A 24,171-nucleotide genomic window follows, 5' to 3' on the forward strand; every position below is an offset into this window, starting at 1 on the left:
AACAAAAATTAATAGCTTAGGATAATGGCTGACTTCATCTAATATTTAATTTAGTTTTTATAGGTCATCTAAACATAGTTATTAAAGACAAGTAAGTTAAATAGATAAATAAAAGTTCATAAATAAACTTTCAACAATATTTATGTCTACCTAATAGTTTTCTCAATTTCTTTTTGGTTACCTAAAACCTTAAAGTTTTGCTGAGTTAGGTTAAATGATGAATTAAGTTAAATTCATTAGATATCTAGATTATTTCTAGAAGTAGAAAGACCCTAGGCTGACTTCATTCCAGATAACTATCAAATCAACCTAAATACCCCAGAAATTGACCCAAAGACTAGCAGAACAAACTCCAACTAAAGGTGGAGAAGAGGCCACATCAAGGAAGGTGGGAAGTGCAGATACACAGTTTGAGAGAGAAATGACTCCTGGAGCTGTTGTTGCAGAGAAGAGCAAGAGACAGACTAACACACGTGGAGCAACAGAGAAAACAAATCCCCACAGTGATTGGCTTGGAAAGTGAGAGGGGCTGAATTTCGTGAGTTCTTGCAGTCAGTGGAGCTTAAAGCCTGGAGGTCTAGAGGTCAGTGGGTTTCGTTCAGATAGAGCCTTGAGGCACTGGGGCCACTCTTGGAGAGAAGGTAGGGCAAACAGCCTGGGGAAATACAGTGTGTGGCACCAGTGACTTGAAGTGTACCTGGGAGTTCTGCAGGGCCTTGGTTCCAGTGGCAGTGATGAAAGGTCTCATTTCATGAGCAGACCAGTGCACAACTAGCTAAAATGCTGCACATTCAGGCCAGACACCAAACATTGCCCACAAGAGGCAAAGAAAGCCTCTGTAGACAACTGGCCTGAAGGATAAAGTGGCCAAGACACAACAACAGACCACATGCTGTACACATTAGAGATACTCCTTGAAGTGGCAGGGTAAGAGGGGACACTACACTGCAGGGCACTACAGGACCTCTTCTTCATAAGCCATAACCTCAAGAAGAGATGTAGCTGCCTTTCCTAACACAGAGAAACAGGTGTAGAGACTTACACAAAATGGGAAGACAAGAGGAATCTGTCCCAAATGACAGAATAGAAAAAGGCCATGGACAGAGATCTAAGTGAAACAAAAATAACATGCCTGATACAGAATTTAAAGTAATGATCACAAAGATACTCATCAGGCTTGAGAAAAGAGTGGAATACATGAATGAGACCCTTAACACAGAGATAACAACATAGCAGAAATAAAGGGCTCAATAAATGAAACAAGAAACATGCCTGATACAATAAATAGCAGGGTGGAAGCAAAGGAATGAATTAATGACCCAGAGGATAGAGTAATGTAATGTAATCAAGATGAACAAAACAGAAAAATGAATTATCCAAAATGAGAACAGACTTAGGGAACTCAGTGACTCCATAAAACATTGTAACATTTGCATTACAGGTGTCCTACAAAAAGAGAAAGAAAAGAGGGCAAATAAAGAAAATTTATTTGCAGAGATAATAACTGAAAAGTTCCCTAATTAGAGGAAGAAAACAGATATGCCATATCCAGGAAGCATGGGAAATCCCCAACAAAATCAACAAAAGAAGTTCCACACCAATATATATTGTATTAAAATGGCAAAACACAGTGATAAAAAAAAAATTTTAAAGCAGCAAGATGAAAGAAGACAGTTACATATTAGGGAAACCCCTATAAAGCTATCAAGGGATTTTTCAGCAGAAACTTTGCAAGCCAGAAAAAAGTGGCATGATACATTCAAAGTGCTGAATGGGAAAAATCTGCAGCCAAGAATACTCTATCCAGCAAAGCTATCACTCAGAATAGAAGGAGAGATAAAGAGTTTCTCAGATGAACAAAAACTAATGGAGTCTGTGACCATTAAATCAACCCTGCAAGAAATATTAATGGGGACTCTGAGTGGAAAGGAAAGACCAAAAATGACAATATGAAGGTAGAAAACACAAGAGCAGTAAAAACGAGTATTTCTGTAAAATATCAGTCAAGGTACTCACAAAATAAAAAGATGTAATACATGACACCGTATACCTAAAATGTGGGGAAGCGAGGGGTAAAGAATAGGTTTAAATTTAAACAACCATCAACTTAATATGGACGGCTATATGCAGAAAATGTTATATATACATACAAACCTAGTTTGAGAGAGAAATGACTCCTGGAGCTGTTGTTGCAGAGAAGAGCAAGAGACAGACTAACACACAAATCAAAATCCAGTAATAAATATGCAAACAATAAAGAGAAAGAAATCTAAATATATCACGAAAGAAAACCAGCAAACCATGAAAGACAAGGATCAGCAAAAGTCTTCAGAAACAATCAGAAAACAAGTAATAAAATGGCAATAAATATGTATCTATAAATAATCACTTTGAATTTAAATGGACTAAACACTCCACTCAAAAGATATAGGGCGACAATATATATAAGAAAAACAAGACCCATCCAGATGCTGTCTACAAGAGATTCATTTTAGACTTAAAGATATGCAGAGATTGAAGTGAAGGGATGGAGAAACATTTATGCAAATGGATGTCAAAAGAAAGCTGGAATATTAATACTTATATCAGACAAACTAGGCTTTAAAACAAAGACTGTAAAAATAAATAAATAAAAACTATAACAAGAGACAAAGACAGTAAATAGTAATAATAGTAATAATAATAGTAATAACGGACAGTAAATAGTAATAATAGTAAATAGTAAATAATACTAAAAATAGTAATAATAGAATCTAACAAGAAGAAATAACAATTATACATACTTATGCAACCAACATGGGAGCACCCAAATACATAAAACAGTTGATAACAAACATAAAGGAACTAATTCATAATAATACAGTAATAGTAGGGGACTTTAACACCTTACTTATATCAATAGATAGTTTAAACAGAAAATCAACAAGGAAACAATGGCCTTCAAAGACACACTGGAACAGATGGATTTAATGGATATATCCAGACCATTCCATCCTAAAACACAGAATACATATTCTTTTCAAATACACACAGACATTCTTCAGAAAAGATCACATATCAAGGCCACAACGCAAGCCTCAACAAATTAAAAAAGACTATTCGAAAAGAATCCAATGGTATGGTACTAAAAGCCAGCTACAAGAAAAAATCTGGAAACGTCACAAAAACATGGGGGTTAAATAACATGCCACTAAACAACGAATGGAATCAATCAGGAAATAAGAAATTAAGAAGGACACAAAAACAAATGAAAATGAAAACACAATGGTTTAAAATGGTGTGTAACAAAAGCAGTTCTAAGAGGGAATTTTATAGCAATACAGGCCTACCTCAAGAAGCAAGAAAAATCTCAAATAACATATTACACCTAAAGGAGCTAAAAAAAGAACAAATGAAGCTTAAAGAGAGCAGAAGAAGTAATAAAGATTAGAGCAGAAATAAATGATGTAGAAATTAAAAAGACAATAGAACAAATCGAAACCAGGAGCTGGTTCTTTGAAACAATAAAATTGATAACTCTCTAGCCAGACTTATCAAAAAGAAAAGAGAAAGGAACCAAATAAGTAAAATCACAAATGGGAGAGGAAAAACGACAAACACCACAGAAATACAATTATAAAAGAATATTATGAAAAACTATATGCCAACAAACTGGACAACGTAAAAGAAATGGATAAATTCCCAGGAACCCATAAATTACAAAAACTATCAATACTATCAATAAACAGATCAATATTAATAATTTAAAAACTCCCAACAAACAAAAGTCCAGAACCAGATGGCTTCACAGGGACATTTAAAGAAGAGTTAACATTTATTCTTCTCACACTAGTTAGTGACATATCTGATAAAGAGCATCCAAACACATAAACAACTTATAAAACTCAACACTCAAAAAACAAATAAACCAATTAAAAATGGGCAGAGGACATGAACATTTCTCCAAAGACAACATACAAATGGCCAACAGACAATGAAAAAATGCTCAACATCACTGATCATCAGGGAAATGCAAATCAAAACTGCAATGAGGTATCACCTCACACCTGTCAGAATGCCTAAAAATCAACACAAGAAACAACAAGTGTTGGTGAGCATATAGAGAAAAAAGGAACCCTCATGTACTGTTGGGGAATGCAAACTGGTGCAGTCACTGTGGCAAACAGTATGGAAGTTCCTCAAAAAGTTAAAAAAAGAACTACCCTATGATCCAGTAATCACACTACTGGGTATTTACCCAAAGAATACAAAAGCACTAATTCAAAGAGATACATGCACCCCTATGTTTATAGCAGCATTATCTACCATAGCCAAGATATGGAAGCAGCCCAAGTGTCCATCAACTGATGAATGGATAAAGAAGATGTGGTATCTATATATATCAGAATATTTTTCAGCCATAAAAAGAATGACATCTTGCCATTTACAATGACATGGATAGAGCTAGAGTATAATGCTAAGTAAGTCAGAGAATGGATATACCACATGATTTCACTCATATGTGGAATTAAAAAAAAACACATAAATAACCAAGGGGAGAAAGAGAAAAACTAAGAAACAGACTCTTCACTATAGAGAACAAACTGATGGTTACCAGAGGGGTGGGGGTGGAGGGATGAGTGACTTAGGTGACAGGGTTTAAGGAGTGCACCTGTCACGATGAGCACAGGGTGATATATCAAGTGCTGAATCACTATATCATACATGTAAAACTAATATAATGCTGTACGTTAACTAACTGGAAGTAAAGCAAAGACTGACAACAAATCTAGATAATTTCCAAAAAAGACAAAATGCTAAACCGTTAATTATTAAACTAAATTTATCTACTTTTGGTTTATTACAGAGAAACTAAAATATTTGGATATGTTAATACTCCACTGGAAAATTTTAAAAGGGATGTGCTTTTAAAATTTTTGAAATGTATTCATAAAATTCAAGTTCAAAAAAATGCTGGTAACACTGACAGCCCCCCAATAGCTTACTTCTTAGTTTTCATAGAAATTAAGGTTTCTCAGGATTAAGAATTCTAATTAATAGAGGGCGTCTGGGTGGCTCAGTGGTTGAACATCTGCCTTCGGCTCAGGTTGTGATCCAGGGTCCTGGGATCGAGTTCTGCATCAGGGTCCCTGCAAGGAGTGTCTGCTTCTCCCTCTGCCTGTGTCTCTGTCTCTCTCTCTCTCTGTATCTCTTATGAATAAATACATAAAATCTTAAAAATGAAGAATTCTAATTAATATGTAATTAAAGCTAGTAGAAATAATAAGGAAAATATCCCTGTATGGCAGGAAAGTAGGATGTGTTAGGAAACAAAGCAGTGAGAAATAGAGCTAGTTTAGCCAGGGCGCAGGAGCCCAAGAACACCTGGCTCCAGGGGTCCTAAACAGACCAGGTTTGGCCGTTGGCCGCTCACAAAATCTGAAGGAAGAAAAAAGAGTGGTGGTGAAACAAGGAATTTATTTCAGTGAGGCCAACATCCAGAAGATAGGGGACTAACATCTGAGAGACTGTGTCTAAAGTGCCAAAAATACTTCCAGGTTTATATTTAAGAAAATGTGGAGCAAAGGTACACGATATGTACACATAGACAGTGAAAGTCAAATTAACCATTGTCTTCAGGTCAGTCATGGACAGGACCTTGCTAGCCCAGGGCAGTTCCTACTACTCGAGGGGGTAGCTTCCATTCCCATCACAGGATGCTTTGCCCTCATGGTCTTCAGCCTGAGCCAAGAGACAAGCTGGAAAGAAGAACCGGACTAGAATGTCTGAGGTCAAAATGGAGGCAGCCAAAGTCCTCTTTCAATACACTTTTTGTTAAGGGGAAAAAAAGTAATTTTGTTCTAAAATGAGGTTGGTTGTTTAAAGGGAAAAAAACATAGAACAAAACTGGGATGCAGAGGGGGAAAAAAGTAGCAGGTTTGTGGAAAGATAATCTTTAAACAAGAAGTTTCATGTGTGGTCAAACTGATTACGATTAAAATAAATTTATTTTTAAAAATGAGTTTTATTTTTTTTAATTTTTATTTATTTATGATAGTCACAGAGAGAGAGAGAGAGAGAGGCAGAGACACAGGCAGAGGGAGAAGCAGGCTCCATGCACTGGGAGCCCGACGTGGGATTCGATCCCGGGTCTCCAGGATCGCGCCCCGGGCCAAAGGCAGGCACTAAACCGCTGCGCCACCCAAGGTTCCCTAAAAATGAGTTTTAATATCAAAAGTAAGCTAGTGGAAAAGTAGAATTTGGTTTTATCTCTATTAAAAGGACAAGATTTTCTTAGGCTTTTGGTCTCATTTGGCTAAGACTGTAAAAATCTCTTTCACTTTTTAAGTATTAGATTTTGTGGTAATCTGTGATCCTATTTAGGTAAGAACTTTAAAACCTTTTTAAAAAATATTTTTGACTGGGACTCCTGGGTGGCTCAGTCAGTGAAGCGTCTGCCTTCGGCTCAGGTCATGATCCCAGGGTCCTGGGATCCAGCCCCACAATAGGCTTCCTGCTCAATGGGGAGTCTGCTTCTTCCACTTCCTCTGCCCCTCTCTCCCTGCACTCTCGCTGTCTCTCAACTAAATACATCAAATCTTTAAAAAAAAATTTTTTTAGTAACTTCCTCAACCAAATTTTTTTTTTAATATTTTTTTAAATTTATTTATGACAGTCACACAGAGAGAGAGAGAGAGAGGCAGAGACACAGGCAGAGGGAGAAGCAGGCTCCGTGCACCGGGAGCCTGACGTGGGATTCGATCCCGGGTCTCCAGGATCGCGCCCTGGTCCAAAGGCAGGCGCCAAACCGCTGCGCCACCCAGGGATCCCCCTCAACCAAATTATAAGTGAAGTTTTTTGACCCAAACATTCCAAAGGACCTGTTAAATGAATGAAGCCATTTGATGTGTAAATTACATGGAAAACACTGTCAAAAAAATAACACCAAGCCTTCATATTGTATTTGTAAGACTGTGGCACATGTGGATAAAGTCCATTCTGCTTCTGCAAAAATAGCCCCTCACTGCCAGATTTTGTTGTCTCAATGTCCTTATAACACAGCAACCTCTGAAATTTAAACAACCCTTTATTTCAAAATAGAAAAAAATCTAACTGTGTCCCCCCTAACTTTTCACAGATAAAATAAGACACTTCATTGGTCGACTTCCCTAAATTTACGTTGTTGAGTTAGAAAGGGCCTATCAGGGTGCCTGGTGGCTCAGCCAGTTGGGTGCCCAACTCTTGATTTCAGCTCAGGTCATGATCTCTGGATGGTGAGAATGAGCCCTACATCAGGCTCCACATTCAGTGGGGAGTCTGCTTGAGATTCTCTCCCTCTGCGTGCCCCCTCTAAAATAAATAGATCTTTTTTTTAAGAAAAGGGGAGGGGGTCTACCAGAAGACATTCATGATTCAGAATTCACTCCTTTTGACAGGTCCCTATTTCCCAGATAACAGAAGAGCTATTATCTATTAGCTGACAAAGGAGGTGCCTGTGCTGTGGCCAATACCACCTGGTGTGCCTGGACAGGACACATGGGGACGCTGAAACTCAGGTAAGATCACAGAACAAGTCACTGGGCTTAAAAGGTGACTCTTCACAGAGTCTTGGACTCGTTTGATTTTGATTGGTCTGGGTCTTGGGGACAATGGTTCTAAAGTGCACTCCAAATACTGGGATTTATCCCACTTATGGTAATGATAATAATCTCTCTGGTGCATTGTATTCTTGCACAACCCTGAAATACATGTAGGCGCTAACCATCAAGCAAACGATCTCCCTAAAACTGGAACATCTAGGAACAAAATAACCAACTTAAGGAGTGGTAATCTGAAGTTGTGACCTGTGAATACTACAGAGGTTAAGGAAAAAGGTTACAATCTATGGATATCACACAAAGGAACAACAGAAACTTAAAGAACTTCAGGGCAGTAACTGGAGAGTGGTGCTAAGGCCTTCCTTACATGTTTATCACATCTCTCAGTGGAGCTGAGAGTCTGACTGAAAGGGGGTAGTGCTCAAAAGAAAACCACAGGCCCCAAATTGTGCCACTTAGGTTAACAACCCAACTCATTAAACCAAGACTTTATTCCTCCTCCCACCCAATGTCACCTTTAACCAGCCAACGTAGAATTCCCTGGTCAACACTGAGGAATTTTCTGATAGACCCCTTCTGCTCTCCTTTTGAGGTGACCTCACCTAAACAATGCATATCTTGCTAATAAATTCCTTTCTTCTTCTTTTTTTTTTTTTTTTTTTTTAATGCTCTCTGCCTTGAAGAGCCTTTCCCTTCTTTAGCTGAGGTAGAAATCTTCTATTCTTGGTAGATGGATACTGCCTGATTCATGAATCATCTACTAAAACCACTTAGATCTTCAAATTTACTCAGTTGACATTTTTTTTTTTTTAACACCAAGAACAGCTATTTCACAGCTTCTAAAATACTACAAGGTTTCTTGCCAAATTTTCTTAAAACAATGCCATTCGGAGATAGAGTTCATGAAGGCCTTACGGAATAATGAATTCCAAGTATTCCACGTTGCGCCTACATAGAATGGCCTAGAAATTGTTCCTCGGGATGAATGGCATTTCCATGATGTCAAGATTTTGACTGCAACTTCACAGATAGAAAATAAAATAGCCAGCACCATGGGACACACATGGAGTTAGAAGTTTTGGGGCAAGATCCCAGGGAGCCTCAAAGGGCAGGTTAGGGAGCTGGGCTCCTCTCTGAACCTACTGGTGACCCCTGAGTGCTTGTGAGAGGGGGATGTCACAATACAACAGTAGGAAGTCAAAACACAGGGATGGAGGGGTGGCATGGGAGGCAAGAAGCCAGCCAGCTAGGATACCTTATAAAAGTTAATGGTTGAGAGTGAATGGATTCCTGAATTGTGCTAGTGGCAACCTGAATGGAGACAGTGGGAAGAGGGGGAAAAGGGTCAGAGGAATCAAAAATGTGTGTGAGCCGTGTCCCTGTTCTGTGCCAGTGCCATACTGTCTTGATGACCACAGCTTTGTAATATAGCTTGAAATCTGAAATCGTGATGCCTTCAGTTTTGTTCTTCTCTTTCAGGACTGCTTTGGCTATCAGGGACACATAGATCATTGGAGCAGAATAGAGAATCAAGAAATGGACCCACAACTATGTGGTCAATTAATACTCAAAAAGCAGGAAAGAACAGCCAATGGAAAAAAAGAGTCTCTTCAACAAATGGTGTTGAGGAAACTGGAGAGCAGCATGAAGAAGAATGAGATTGAACCACTTTCTTACACCATACACAAAAATAAATTTAAAGTGGATGAAAGACCTAAATGTAAAACAGGAAACCATCAAAATATAAAGGAGAAAATAGGCAGCAGCCAACCTCTTTGACCTTGACCATAGCAATTTCTTACTAGACTTGTCACCAGAGGCAAAGGAAACAAAAGCAAAAATGAACTATCGGTAATTCCTCAAGATAAAAAGCTTCTGCACAGCAAAGGAAACAGTCAACACAACTAAAAGGCAACCTATAGAATGGGAGAAGATATTTGCAAGTGACATATCTGACAAAGGGTTAGTATCCAAGATCTATAAAGAACTTATCAAACTCAATGCACAAAAAAACCCAAACAATCCAGTTAAGAAATGGACAGAAGACACGAATAAATACTTTTCTAAAGAAGATATCCAGATGGCTAACAGACACATGAAAAGATGCTCAATATCTTTAATCAGGGAAATACAAACCAAAATCACGATGAGATACCACATCACACCTGTCAGAATGGCTAAAATTAACAACGTAAGAAACAACAGGTGTTAGTGAGGATGTGGAGAAAGGGAATCCTCTTGCACTGTTGATGGGAATGAAAACTGGTACAACTACTCTGGAGAACAGTATGGAGATTCCTCAAAAACTTAAAAACATGGCTACCCTATGATCCAGTAACTGCACTACAAGATATTTACCCAAAGGATACAAAAATACAGATTTTCAGAGGTACATGCACCCCAATGTTCATAGCAGCATTATCAACAATAGCTGAACTATGGAGAGAGCCCAAATGTCCATCAACTTATGAACGGATAAAGATGTGGTAAATATAAATATATGCAATGGAATATTACTCAGCCATTCAAGAGAATGGAATCTTGCCATTTGCAACCACGTAGATGGAGCTAGAGTGTATTATGCTAAGTAAAATAAGTCAGTAGGAGGAATACTAAATACCACATGATCTCACTCATATGTGGAATTTAAGAAACAAAACAGATGAACACATGGAAAAGGGTGGGGGGGGGAAGAGAGGGAAGCAAAACATAGGAAGACTCTTAACAATAGAGAACAAACCGAAGGCTGATGGAGGGAGGTGATTGCAGGATGGGCTAGATGAGTGATGGGCATTAAGGAGGGCACTTGTCATGAGCACTGGGTGTTGCATGTAAGTGATGAGTCACTGAATCTACTCCTGAAACCAATATTGCACTGTATGTTAACTAAAATTTAAATAAAAATTTGAAAATAAAACAATAGAGCAATTAAAAAAAAAAAAAAAAAAGAGGCTCCTACCATGATGTAAATGCTGGTCTAGGAAGCAGAAAGTTTTACACAGATATTAAAGCTAATGAAAAACCTATTCAGAATACTGAGCATCACGCTGGGAAATTTAAAAGCCCAAGATTAATAACAAAATTCAACCAGATTTTCTGTAGCAGGCTACTCAAGAATGTTGCAAAAGAACACCAACCACTATGAGCCCTCACCAGTCTTTGGATAGGGTCACACCAGGAATATCCATATCAAAGGGATTAAGTGACCTGATCTTACTACAAACTCACAGTTGGATTCATTACACTTTTATTTCAAGTTCTTCTCAGCAAGAATGCTGAATTTTCAATACACTGTTTATTAGAAGAACTGTCTTGTTTTCTATTTGGCCCCCTGAGTACAGTTATGCAAATTTAGACTAATGGGTAGAGGTCTGGAATCAACAGTTTTGCCTTAGCTTGCCATTCACTTTCTTTTAATTGAGAGGAAATGCACATAACATAAAATCAACCATTTTAAAGTGAACAATTCAGTGGCATTTAGTGTAACACAAGGCTGCATAAGCACCACTTGTTTATTCCCCAAAACCATTCATTTTTAAAAGGGAACAAGAATACCACTCTTAGTGCTTTTGACAACTTTACCAACATGAGGCTAGCATACATAACTATTAAAAAACATTGTGGTCACACTAAGCCTTTGACCAACCGTGTATTACACACATACACAATGTTGTCTCTGTTATAATTATTGTGTTGCAGTGGGAATTTTATTCTAAAAATAGGCTCCCTGGGGTTTTACAACATATTAAATTCAGAAATTGAATTTCATTATTGTACTAATATCTTTTACACAGATCGTATAAAAGGATGTCTCATACTCCTTTTATCTCGGTACCAGAAAAGCCCTGAACTTCTTAAAAAACAAAAACAAAAAATGGCTAAAGGAGACTTCAATGTGCCATACCTTATTGGGATCGCTGGCCGCTTCCTTCCCAAATCAGCTTCAAAGAGAAAGCCTTCCACAGCAATAAATAAAAATTGTGCAAATGTCACAATGTTCCCGCATCCTGGATGCTTCCTGTGTAGTAAATATCAAAAAGGCAAATAAGGTACAAAAAGTTGAGATAAAGGGCACCAAGACTTGTTATACTGAGAATCTGAAGTAACAGGGAATATTGATTTCTATTACCCACTGACCTTTATCTCAGATCTCATATCCCATGGATCACACACGACTATCAACAGAGCTCACAGAGAAGAATCCAAGCTTATTTCACCCTTTCCTAGGTGTAGCAGGCCAGGAGTAAGAATCACGCCAATAACACTCGTTGTCAGAACTACGATACAACTTTTCTAGTCAACTTGGGAAGTTGATGGTATGTACCTGGGATATGCACTTCATCTACAGGGCTTCAGTCAGGTTACTAGTCAGCTTCAGCAGCAAAGCCCAAGCACAACAATATGCTCAGGTCTCCTGGAATGTTCACATAGCCTCCTGCCCCAGAGCCACCAAAACTACTGTCAATAGAAGACATGGACCCATTGTTGGTGACTGGAACATCACTTAGATAAGGTTCCCATGAGGGCAACAACTGATTCTTGGGGTGGGGAGATGCATGCTGTATTTCTAAGTATCAAGCACATGAAAGAATATAAAATGTATCTGTGGAAGGGTGATTAGGAAAAAAGTGTCTAGAGACAAAGGTCTTTGACAGGGGTAAGTCGAGATAAGGAGCAATAATAATAACCACGGTGGTTAAAATTACACAATGGCAGGCAGGATCCAGTTTTCTAGAATGGAAGTGTGAGAGTGGAAGTTAATTACCCTATCTATATCCTGTTTACTTATCTTTAAAATGAGAACAGTATTAGTGCTTGTCTCGATGGTTTCTTGCAGAGTAAATAAGCCAGTCCCTGGAAAGTACTCGATAGTGTGCCACGGAGGGGGAAAAAAGGTAAAGACTAGAACATCAGGATCTTGCACACTGGAAGGTCTTCAATTAAAGTATAGTAACCCTTTTAAAGACATTTATCTTGACCTTTTTTTCTCACCTATAAAAAGGTGATACATTTTTAATTCTGGAGTGAGGATTCAATGAGAAAATGTCAAGTGCCAATCACAAGGCTTAGCCCAAATGCGGTTCAACAAGCTTCTTTGCTTCCCACCCAGTTTCTCTTTACCAATAGATTAAGGCAATTCAACTGAAGAACAATTATGGAGAACCTACCAAGTGTAAAGTTAGGTGCTAGGGAGCTCCCACTGTGGTGACCGATGATCCCTGAACCCTTAAGGAGATGACAACATAATGAGGGCGATAAACATGGGGTATGAAACAGTAAGAACCTGGGGCGACACAGGGAAGGTCAGGGGACCGACCACGTCCAATTCATCTTCGTGCCCCACATTTTGGGCGCAGTATCCGGCCACTCAAGCGGCTGAATGAATATAAGGGTGCCTCACTTTAAGGAAATATGACTTCAAATATTAGTATTGTGTGAAAGATAAAAAGAAACCATTTATTTCTAAAAATGATTCACTTTACAAGTGTATTTCTCACAGAATTTTTTAAAACGCATAATAATTTTTAATTTTATCTTTATTTGTATTTTTACAGAGGTAGTTATTATGCCCATTGCACTGCTAAAGACACTGAGGGTCACATGGCACTGACTCAGGTAAGTCTCCCAGAGCTACAGGGCAAATAAGTGATGTCTGCAGGCTCCCTTATATAACTGTTTACAATTCAGTGGTTTTTAGTATTTTCAGAGTTGTGCAGCTTACCATTTTAGGGTATCCCCCAAAGAAATCCCATACCCATCCGGGTCCCTCTCCATTGCCTCCTCCCTCCTCCCTTGACAACCCTATTCTACTTTGTCTATTCCCATAGGATTTAAAAATATCCCTAATGTACTCACATAATTAAATTTTTTTTTAAAGTCATTTTAGAGAGCTCTTTTGGGGAACACGCTGTTGTATGGCTACCAATGGAACTATTTGTTTTAACTTGAGTAATTCATTTTAAAACTTCAGTATAAAAGCTTGTGGGTCCTTTTCTCTAAATCACTTGTTTCCTTGAACTTTAACTTCTTAACAATTATAATCAACTGCAAAGTTTCTTTTACTTTGAATTCTCTTTGTCAACAATTCAAATTTTTACTTGAAAGACAAGCAAATTTGAAGAAGTTTATGCCTTCTGTAGTTCTCCAGATTTAGGAAACTTCCTTGAGTCAACATTATACACTTGATTGTGAAATAAAATAGGAAAAAGAAAATGTTTCAGATTGCTTTCCTGACGTAAGACACACACTACCTTGGCTAGCTAGTTAGCTGGTGTGTGCGCATCTTGTTTCCAAGCTCTTTCAGGAAGGACATCAAGGAATCCATTCATGACTTCATGTCTGTTCTGTATGGCTGGGTGGTGCTTTTTATTATAGGTCCCAATTACAGATATAAAAATCAGAAAGAAAAACCTAAATCTGTTTTCCAATTTGGGGGAAATGGATAAAAATGTTTCCTTCTCCCTACAAGTCACTCTACCATTTCCATTTATATTTAGCGTTCTAGTTGGCACTTATTAGGGCACATAATGGTTCCAAGGAAGCCATATGAGAGCACAGTTCCTGCCCTACAAAAATTTACGAGCTTTCCACTGTAATGTCCCATGATAAAGTCAAAATTTATGAGGAGGCCAAATCTACAAAGAACCTTAAAGACCATCTGGTCCAACCCGCTCTTATTTTATTGATCTTTTAACAAGGTACGTTGTGAGTTGCCCAAGCAAATCAGGAAAAAGCTGCTATTCAGTCTGGTGTACACCAGTCACTAAATTAATAAATGCATCCCTCCATCACTTTATGAAAACCCATTGCTGTATGCAAAAAGCTAGATTTACAAAAAAAAAAAAAAAAGGAGGATTTATTTATAAATTCTTCCAACTGTTCTACATAGAAGCTGCTATATTTCACCAAAACATTCCATAACGTTAGATTTATCACGACTTTTCAGGAGTAGCTCGTTAATACAAGGTTTACCCGTACTGAAACAGAAGTTGTTAGAAGAGGAAGTCAATGTGCTTCAGGTGCTTTGCGCCTGGATTTTATGGAATCCTTCAAAACCCTGTGAGGCTGGAGCCACCACCTGCACCTTTCAACTAATTTAGCCAAGAGCCCCACTTGGTAAGGAGAGCTTTCAGGTGCTAGCATATGATGATGTTATATAGCCTTTGGCATGATTTAATTTAATGGCATATTCAACGCAAGTATTATATTTATATATATTTATAATATAACATTATTATCTGATATAATATAACATTATTCTCTGACCTCCATTTCCATGGCTGCCCCAATCGTACCACTTTTCTAATATTTTTAAATCCATTTCCAAAGTGATCTTCCTTTGAAGTGTACCAGACTGACAACGGGATGCTTTTTTTTTTTTTTCCTTCCATTTTTAAACCTCTCTCCACCTACTCCCAAAATAAGTGACGGATCTTCATCAACACTTTCTGCATAAGATTTCAAGCTCTGTAAGAGCAAAAATTAACCCACACCCTGAGCAAACTGATTGCTTCAGAATGACTAATCGATGGTAACGGAAGGCAAAACACAGTTCTAGCGGGCTGCACGTGAGGAGCTGACCAAAATTCTGCGGGCGGCTTACGTTCAAAAATAACAAGGAGGTTGCAAAAGGTGCCGGACTAGCCCTGCCACCTCACCTAACTTCTTGGGACCTGTTTCACTTTCAGTAAAGAGACTGTAACTCCTGGCCTGTTTGGTACACAAGATTGTTCTGATAAGCCTGAAATCTTACGCTCTTACACAGCTTGAAACATTGGGCAGAAATCCTATGAAGGCCCTGGAATGTCATACCGTGTTATAAACATATATACATAACCTTATGACACAGGGCACTAGATGACCCCACGGACAGTTTACTCCTCAGCCCAGAGCAGCTAAATGAAAAGGATGCCCAAGCCAAGACTTGGCAGTTTGGGTCCGAGCCTGTGCTGGTCCGCCTGTCGTCTCTCAGTGGGCTGACCTCTGCACGCTACTCTGCATTGAGTGCCGCCTCTGTGAAGCCAACCTCGCTGCCCTCTGGGGAAGTGTCCCGACCAGCCCGAAGTCATACAGCGACACCTCGAAACGCACGCTTCTCAACCTAGGGGCTGTGCCGTCGGAAGGCCGAGTTCCGGTCTCGGTCAAGGGGCCAGGCTCCGCACTGGACTGAGAATCCGTCCCACGCCGTCCGTCGGCGGGAGGTACGCCTGGGTCAAGTCCATCTCAAGGCCAACAGCACAGATGCCTTGGCGGCCACCTGAATGAAACCTTGTCCTCGGCGAGTACCACATCCTCTGCTCAAGCCCGGATGCGGCAGGAACGCGATGCAGGCAAGAGCCGCAGGAACGCTGGGTGCTGCTGCCACGAGCCCCCGGCCCACCCGGCCCACCCGGCCGACCCGGCCGACCCGGCCGACGGGGGCCCGGCCCAGGGAACCCTCTGCAGGCTTCAATGCGGCGAGGGCGGCGAGGGCGGCGAGGGCGGCGGACGCCCGCGTCGCCCTCCGGGGATGCCGGGTCCCCAGCGGCCGCGCCCCGCCCCGCCCCGCGCCGGTCACTCACCGGGCCAGGAGCTCCAGGAAGACGACATTGCTGCAGCAGCCTGCGAACACCAGGCCCACCGCGAGGGCCGGGCGCATGGCCGGAGCGCGGGAGGAGGCGCCCGCCTAGACCGCCACCCCAGCAAGCCGCGCCGCCGCGTCCCCCGCCGCACGGAGCATCCCCGCCGGGCCGCCGCCGCCGCCGCCGGCTCCCTTTCCCCCGCGGCGGCCACCAACGCAGCCGGCCGAGGCGCTGTAGTTCGCAGTCCGCCTGGGCCCCATTCATCCGCGGGGGCGTCCCGGCCGGGGCCAGACTACATGTCCCAGGGCGCCGCGCGCCCTTGCGTCCGGCCACGTCGGGTCCCGCCTCAAGGTTCTTCCGCCAGAGACGAGAGCCGGACGGGGTGCCCGTCGTGCCTCGCGCGGCAGGAGGCCGCTGGGCTTGCTGGGAAGTGAAGTTCCGGAGCGGAGAGGCCGCTGGAGGCTCGGAGAGGGTCGTGCTGCGCAGTCGCCGCTGCTATCCTCCGAAGCAGTTCGCCTGACAAGAGCGGGAGTAGACATGGAGCCTGTGAACTTGCTTGTCTACGTCTTGGAAAGAACTTGAGACTCGGGGATAGAGTCTCGGCTCGGCCGCTACTCAGCTCCGCCGCGTCGGGCGACTTCCTCGAGCCGAGTCCCGCCCTAGGTGGAGACGGGAACGGTAATGCCTGTCTTGCCCGCTTGCCTGGGCCTGGCCTAACTGCAGCCTGTGATTCACTAAGCACCGCGGCGTGTGTTCCCGGGTGACGCCCCCGCTCCTGGTCCGTGGACCACGTCTGGAGGAGCAGACGCAGGCCTGGAGACCCGCGACTCCGGGACCGGTTTCGGCCCTCCTGTTGAGCCAGGGACTCGTGCGGCCAGCCTGCCCCGAGGCCCCCTTCCCCGCCGCTTGTGTCCTGCCCAGACGAACTTATCTTTGTTTTTCATTTCGCCACCAGGCATCTTTTTTTTTTTTTTTTTTTTTTTTACATTTTTAATTTAAATTCGATTTGCCGACGTATAGTATGACACCCAGGGCTCATCCCATCAAGGGATCCCTCAGTGGCCACCAGGTATCTTTAAAGAGTGATCTAAGTTCATAGTCTTTGCTTTTTACTCTGATGAAAGGCTGACTCTTGATGACCTCTTAATTGTCAAAACCATATACCACATCCTCGCCTTACGTGATCTTGCAGTGGCTTTTGACGATGAAAGCTCCATCCTCTTGACACTCTCTTGTCCGTTTGCCTATAAGACACAAGTCTCCTGCTTCTCTTTCTATTTCTCTATTTTTTTTTTTCAGTTTTGTTTGCGGGCTTTTCCTCCTCTGCCCCAAGCCTACCAAAGTCCAATTATTTGTCCCTCCTCTTCCTGCCCGAAACACTTTCTGTAGGTGATCTCATTTCCATAACTTTAACCATCGTTATATGTAACTCAGAGCCCATGTGTGTATATATGGGCAGGTACAGCCCCAATTTCCTGTGTGCCTTAAACTTTCCAACTGCTTATTTGACTTCTTCAGCAATATGTCCTTGTAAACCCTTCAGCTTAAGTATATACACAGCTCATCTACCCTTCCATATAGGCCTTTATTTCTTTTTCTAAAAAGATTTCATTGCTTTATTTGAGAGAGAGAGAGAGAGCACAAGCAGGGAGAGGGGAGGGGGCGGGAGGAGGAGGAGAAGCAGGACCCTGGGATCATGATGAGCTGAAGGCAGATACTTAACTGACTTAGTCACCCACGTGTCCCAATAGGCCCTTATTTCTACTAAGGACATTATCTATCCACCTATTCTCTTTGGGCAGAAACCTGAAAGATTTTCACAGTCTTCCTCTCCTTCCCACCACACATTTATTTGATCTCTACATCCTGTCAAGTATGCCTCACAGATACTTCTAGATTCCAGCCTCTCAATCCACTTATCCTCTTGCAGAAGCCTTTAAACATGTCTTGGTGCCTTCAACCTCTGCCTTCTTCAGCCCACCCTTCATGCTGTCTCCAGACTGTGTTTCCAAAAAACAAACTCAAAACTCTCTGTGTCGCACTGCTATGCTAAAATGTCTTTTCTAGTTGTTTAGTTCTGTGTAATAGACCACACTGAAGTGTAGTGATTCAAAATATAGTGTAGAGCCAAATAAAAAAAATTCTTTCCTGCAGTTCTTTATATTATACATGCTCAACACACAGCTCCATTGGGGTTTTCTGAGGTTTTCTGATGTAGTGGTTGTCAGATGTCACCAGAGTTTGGAGTCCCCTGAAAGCTGGGCTGAGGAACAGCCTTTTCCCCATGGTCTCTCTTAGGCTGTGCTTCCTCTCAATGCTGTAGTCTCAGGATTGCTGGACTTCTTATATGACAACTGTCATCCCTCGAATGAGTTTTCCAAGAAACAAAGGCAGAAGCTGCAGTGGCCTCAGAAGTCACATAGTGTCACTTGCACCAAAATCTATTGGTTCCATTGGCCAACCCAGATTCACTGTGGAAGAGGTCTAACCAAGGCATCGGTTGGGTGCGGGCCAGGAGGGCATCTTTGAAGACTAGCTATACGGCACTTCTTGGCTCCTTGTGTAAAAACCACACTTGCAGAAGGTAGACAAGCATGTCACAATTAAGTCACAGTTGATCTCTGTAGTTTCATCTGCTACTATCCTTCCCAGTGCTATCTATCCAGACTCTTACCACATTAAACACTCTCTGCTTTCTGAGTTTATGGTGACTTTCAAAATTCACATCTCTGCACATGTCCTCTCTGCTCAGAATACCCCCTTTCTCCCTGGTCATCTTCTACTCATCCCTTCACAGCAGTGGAGGACAGTGGAGCAAGCACATACTTCTGCACCATGTGGAGGGACAGTCCCCTCTCAGATACCATCTTTCTGTGTGTAGCTTTACAGTCTACCATTCCCGGCTCCCTCCTCCCTCTGCAGCGCTTCATCCATTCCTGAACGAATCCATGAAACCTGTTGTGTTGTAGTTGTCACTTTCAAGTCGGTCTCCCCTGTAGACCATGCTCCTTTGCAGACAGAACCAAGAATATTGGATTCATCCCTTGATCCTCAGTATCATATACAATGACTGATATTGTACTATGTACATATATTTTTTTGTTGTCTTGAATGAGCTTTGCTTTACTACTTGAGTCAGATAATTAATAACTTGTACATTCAATAAATATGTATATATTTTTATTAATTATTTTTATTACATAGTACATATTTTCAGTCATGACTCATTTTTAAACATCAAAAGTATAAACACAAAAAATGCACTGCTCAATTCATTTGCATAAACAATGATATACATAACCAATACCCTGGCCAAGAAACATTCCAGAATTTCCTTATTCCCCCTCCCAATCACTAATCCCCTCCAGGAATAACCACTTTTCTTCCTTTCCAGCACCAGAATTTGTTTTGCCTGTTTTGGGACTTCACATAAATGGAATCATACAGCATATTTTCTTTTGTTTCTGTTTCTTTCATTCAATATTCTGTTTCTGTTTGTCTGTGTTGTTGCATGTATTTGTAGTTCATTTACTCTCATTGCTCTCCAGCATTCCTTGCCATGAATATACCACAAATTATTTCTCTCCTTTTGGGAATGGACAGTCTGGCTATTACGAATAGCACTACTATGGAATCTGCCCCACTTAGCTTCTGGTGAGCTATTAAGCACGCGATTCTGTTGGATGTGAGTATATTAATCAAGGCCTTAGTCAGGAAACAGAAATCACACAGTCGTGAACAGGGAAAGTTTGATCTCAAGAATTACTAACTAGTAACAGAGAAGTCATGACTCTAAGGAGTTAAGGAACTCCCAAGATTGTACATATAGCAGATACGAGGAGCAGCTCCCACCTAAGACTGAGGCAGACAACCCAAGGAAGGAACAAATTTGGAAGACGGCCTTCTTGAAGGCCAAACTGAGATCTGGGCCTTACTGAAAAGGGTGTGGTTATGGCCACCTGGCTAGCAGAGTTCTGTGAGCTGCCAATCAAACTCACTGTGAGCCACCCTCTGGAGTCCAGCTGGGTCACTGGCCAACTCATCAGGAAGCTGCTTGGGGACATGGTACTTCCTAGGAAGCCAGATCTGGCTCTGGAACAGGACTCTCTAGTAGACTCCTGCAAAGGTACTGCTGAATTCTGCGTCCTCACAACACTGCTCTTGCAGCACATCCTGTGACAAAGCTCCTCACTGGGTCACCTGGCAGAGGACAGATGTCCACAGGATCCAGCGCACCAGCACCACATGCAAAACTGTGAAGAGTGAATTTGGAGGTGAGAAGCTGTAAATCAACAACTGGGACAACCTGTTTTTTTTTTTTTGGGGGGGGGGTTGTCATTTCAACTTCAATCTTTCAATCGTTTGATTGTAAAACCAAAGTTATGCAGTATAGGCAAGGCTTCATCTCCCAGACGTTTTCTTCTTTTCTTCTCTGAGTTCAAAATTCTGGCATCTTTGAATGAACAGAATTTCTTAGACAGCAGCTGGGCTCAATGTGCTAAACCTTCGCACAACCCCCTTCCCTTGTGAAGAAGGACCTATCACTTTGGGAACGTTCATCATCTCTTCCCCCTTGTTTGTCAACAGGAATCGCTGTCAAGGTTGTTTGAAAAACCATTTTTGCTTCTAGTTCCAGCCACTCAGACATATTTTGAATCATTTATAAGATCCACTTAACCACGTTGTTGACAAAAAAATTAAGTAAGATGACTCCTGTGGGATACTGGTTGACAAGTGTCCTCAAGTTGATTATCCTACAGAGGTTTGTCACTTGATTTTTTTTTTAAAACCTATTTTCCATATGTATCACACAAGGATGATTTTCCTCTCTATATATCACATAAATCTTGAGGTTCTTGGAGCTGTGTCCTGGAAAGACACACTATAAATATACTAAAGGCATTATTTATAAAGTCAAAATATTTCTGTTGCTTGTTTCAGAGGTCAGGTTCAAGCAACGCCCCAGCGTATTGATGGATTTATGCACTCTAGCTTCTTCAAGGACATTATTCAAGGACAGATTTTTTTTTTTTTTTTTCCCAGCGCACTACCTTCAGACACATAGAGTTTTAGAGTTTGGGCTAGGAAGGCAATCTTCCTGACCAGGATGTTAGTGGGAAAAGGTCTAGGACTTTGTCTTAGAAGCCACAGTATCTTCTACTTTTAGATATGTCTGGCTTATAGCAGACGTTTGGTAAGTGATGGTTATGGCAGCAAGGTAGAAGGAAAGAAAAAAGGAATGGAGGGATGGAGGGACAAGCAGAGGGAGGGAAAAAGAGAAAAAGAGGAATCTTTAGTAAAACCAGCTCCTTTTTAGGGATCTCTTATACACAAACAAGAAAGGGGTTGAAAGTGCTACCTGCCATGGAAGAAATAAGTAAGAATCATCATCTGAAGTCCCTAAGTGCCACTCAGTGCCAGTCCTTCGTGCCTGGGGCTGTGGGCCGGCTCCTGAATTGCAGAAATCTTGTCCACTTGATCTATGTACCTTACAGTTTCCTCCTTCATTCCTGTTTAAGTTGATATTTTGTTAAATTGTATTGTTGAGTTGAGGTGGAAAATCTAACCATGAGGAAAAGACACTGTTATACCACTTGTCCTAAAAATGATAGCAGAGAACCAGGTTTTCTACATGGTGTGACATGTCTCAAAGTTACATACCAGGCTTCCCCCTCTCCCCGCCTAACCCGGAATGATTGATAAGATTTTAAGGAGGAAAAAAACAAAAACAAAAACAAAAACAAAAAACAAACCCAAACCCATGGGATCATTTCATTTCAATTTCCCTGCACTGGTTCTGTCACCTTTTGCCCAGCTGAGGTACTAAAGTGCATGTGAAGCTGTCACTAACCCATGTACCAAAACATCTTCGATCTGTTGCAGGGGGTGAATGCAGTACATCACAGAGTCTGATGATTTCAGCTTCCAGACGCTTCCACACATCTAAGAAGGTTAAATACATTTCCTAAGGCTCACAAACTTAGATGCATGTGGGGCCAGGGAGGTGAGGTAAATGTGCAAAACTCATTTTTCACGCAAATGTGTGAGTCTGGCTACAAAACATATGAATTTGGTTGAAGAATTGGGAGGTCTGTCTGGATACATCCAAATTCACATTAAATTTTTTTTATAATTATTTAATGTACATATAACATAAAATCCATCATCTTAATCCTTTTAAGTGTACAGTTTAGTGGTATTAAATACACTTTCATGATTGTACAACCATTACCACTGTCCATCCCCAGAGCTCTTTTCATCTTGCAAAATGGAAACTCAGTTCCCACTGAATGTCTCTCGTCTTCTCTCCCCCCAGCCCTTAGCAACCATCCTACTTTTTTTGGCTCTATAAATTTGACTAGTCTAGGTACTTCCGTTAAGTAGAATCACACAGTATTTGTCTTTTTGTGACTGGCTTTTTTCACTTAGCGTAATGTCCTCCAGGTTCATTCCTGTTGCGGTATATGTCAGAATTTCCTCCCTTTTAATGACTGGATAATACTCCAGTGTGTGTATTTACCACATTTTGTTTATCCATTTATCCTTTGATGGACATTCAGGTTGCTCTCCCCTTCTAGCTATTGGGAATCATGCTATCATGGACATGGGTGTACAAGCATTTCTTTGAAACTCTGTTTTTAATTGTTTTGGATACATACCCAGAAGTGGAACTGCTAGATTGTTGCACTGGACCATGGTAATTCTGTATTTCGTTTTTTTGAAGACTATCATACTATTTCCACAGCAACCATACCATTTTATAATTCCAGGAAAGGACACAAGCGTTCCTTTTCTCCATATGTCTCCCCAACTCTTGTTATTTTCTGGGGTTTTGCCTATTTGTCTGATAGCAGCAATCCTAATCGATGGAATATAGTATCTCATTGTGATTCTGATTTGCATTTCCCTGATGATTAGTGATGTTTGGCACCATTTCATGTGCTTATTGAACACTTGAGCATCTTATTTGGAGAAATGTGTGCTCAGTCCTTTGAATCCACATTTTTAAAGCATGGAGCTCACCCATCTTGGAGACAGATTCTCTCTGCAGACTGCTGACTTATGATCACTGATTCTACCCCAAATGACAGCGCCAGGACAGCCCTCGCTTGACACCTTCTCAGTGTGTAACACCATCTTACACCCAACATGTTCCCTCTGGAATTGGTGATACTTTTTGCTTTTTCTTCCTTTAAAATTTTGTTTGCAATTTGCTTTTTAATTTGTAATACATAAAAATTTACCAGTGTAACGTGATTTTCCTTCCTCTCCTAAACTCTGGTCACCCAGCACCCCTACTTTGAGACTCCCATTGTCACTAATGTTTTGCGCATCCTCCCATTCATTACAAAATAGGTTTTATTTTTTAAAAAGATTAGAGGGCAGCCCGGGTGGCTCAGCGGTTTAGCGCCGCCTTCAGTCCAGGGCGTGATCCTGGAGACCCGGGATCGAGTCCCGTGTTGGGCTCCCTGCATGGAGCCTGCTTGCTTCTCCCTCTGCCTGTGTTTCTGCCTCTCTCTCTCTCTCTCTCTCTCTCTCTGTGTGTGTGTGTGTCTCATGAGTAAATAAATAAAATCTTTAAAAAAAAAAAAAAAAAGATTACATGCAGGCAGCCCAGGTGGCTCAGCAGTTTAGCGCCACCTTCAGCCCAGGGCCTAATCCTGGAGACCCAGGATGGAGTCCCATGTCAGGCTCCCTGCATGGAGCCTGCTTCTTCCTCTGCCTTGTGTCTCTGCCTCTCTCTCTCTGTGCCTCTCATGAATAAATAAATAAAAATCTTTAAAAAAAAATAAATAAATGAAAAAAGATTAGATGATTTTTTTCCCTTAACATGTATCTTGGAGAATGTTCCATATAGCATAATCTTATTCTTTTTTAATGATTGCATAACATTCCATTTATGGATTTGCCATCTTTTATTTAACCAGTGCTCTGTTATTGGAGTTTTAGATTATTCTCAATCTTTTACTCTAACAAATAGCATTGCATTGAATATCAATGGCATGTATTTCCGAGTAAACCAAACAGGTGGA

At 41.2% G+C, this 24,171-nt stretch overlaps 1 protein-coding gene and 2 long non-coding RNA genes across 9 annotated transcripts in view; 2 read left to right on the forward strand and 1 right to left on the reverse strand.

The window, feature by feature from the left end:
- Nucleotides 1–16,443, reverse strand: part of SLC35B4 (solute carrier family 35 member B4) — a 45,788-nt gene extending 29,345 nt beyond the window's left edge. For 2 of the 5 annotated variants that reach the window (XR_013357169.1, XM_077857407.1), the window contains exons 1-2: nucleotides 14,844–15,508; nucleotides 11,482–11,595 (exon numbers count right to left, since the gene is read on the reverse strand). Coding sequence is in view for 4 of the 5 variants with exons in the window: in XM_077857407.1 (XP_077713533.1) it covers nucleotides 11,482–11,595; nucleotides 14,844–14,968 (239 nt within the window). In the remaining variant the exon portion in view is untranslated. Of the gene's footprint in view, nucleotides 1–11,481; nucleotides 11,596–14,843; nucleotides 15,509–15,558; nucleotides 15,893–16,138 lie in introns of those variants that run through there. The other 3 variants (XM_077857405.1, XM_077857406.1, XM_077857404.1) reach the window with 3 other exon arrangements.
- On the forward strand, nucleotides 7,383–13,637 carry LOC144289139 (uncharacterized). Of its 2 annotated transcripts, XR_013357175.1 has the most exons (5): nucleotides 7,383–7,535; nucleotides 9,057–9,966; nucleotides 11,372–11,626; nucleotides 11,726–11,893; nucleotides 13,133–13,636. It is a non-coding gene; the product is annotated as an uncharacterized LOC144289139 (long non-coding RNA). The 2 variants fall into 2 exon arrangements; XR_013357174.1 differs by having other exon boundaries at nucleotides 11,372–11,893; nucleotides 13,133–13,637.
- LOC144289137 (uncharacterized) overlaps nucleotides 16,175–24,171 on the forward strand; it is a 31,396-nt gene continuing 23,399 nt past the window's right edge. The window contains exon 1 of one of the 2 annotated variants that reach the window (XR_013357170.1): nucleotides 16,175–20,412. This is a non-coding gene — a long non-coding RNA (uncharacterized LOC144289137). The remainder of the gene's footprint in view (nucleotides 20,413–24,171) is intronic. The other variant, XR_013357172.1, reaches the window with a different exon arrangement.

Source organism: Canis aureus, chromosome 18 (genome assembly GCF_053574225.1).
Source record: "Canis aureus isolate CA01 chromosome 18, VMU_Caureus_v.1.0, whole genome shotgun sequence".
NCBI classification, from domain to species: domain Eukaryota; kingdom Metazoa; phylum Chordata; class Mammalia; order Carnivora; family Canidae; genus Canis; species Canis aureus.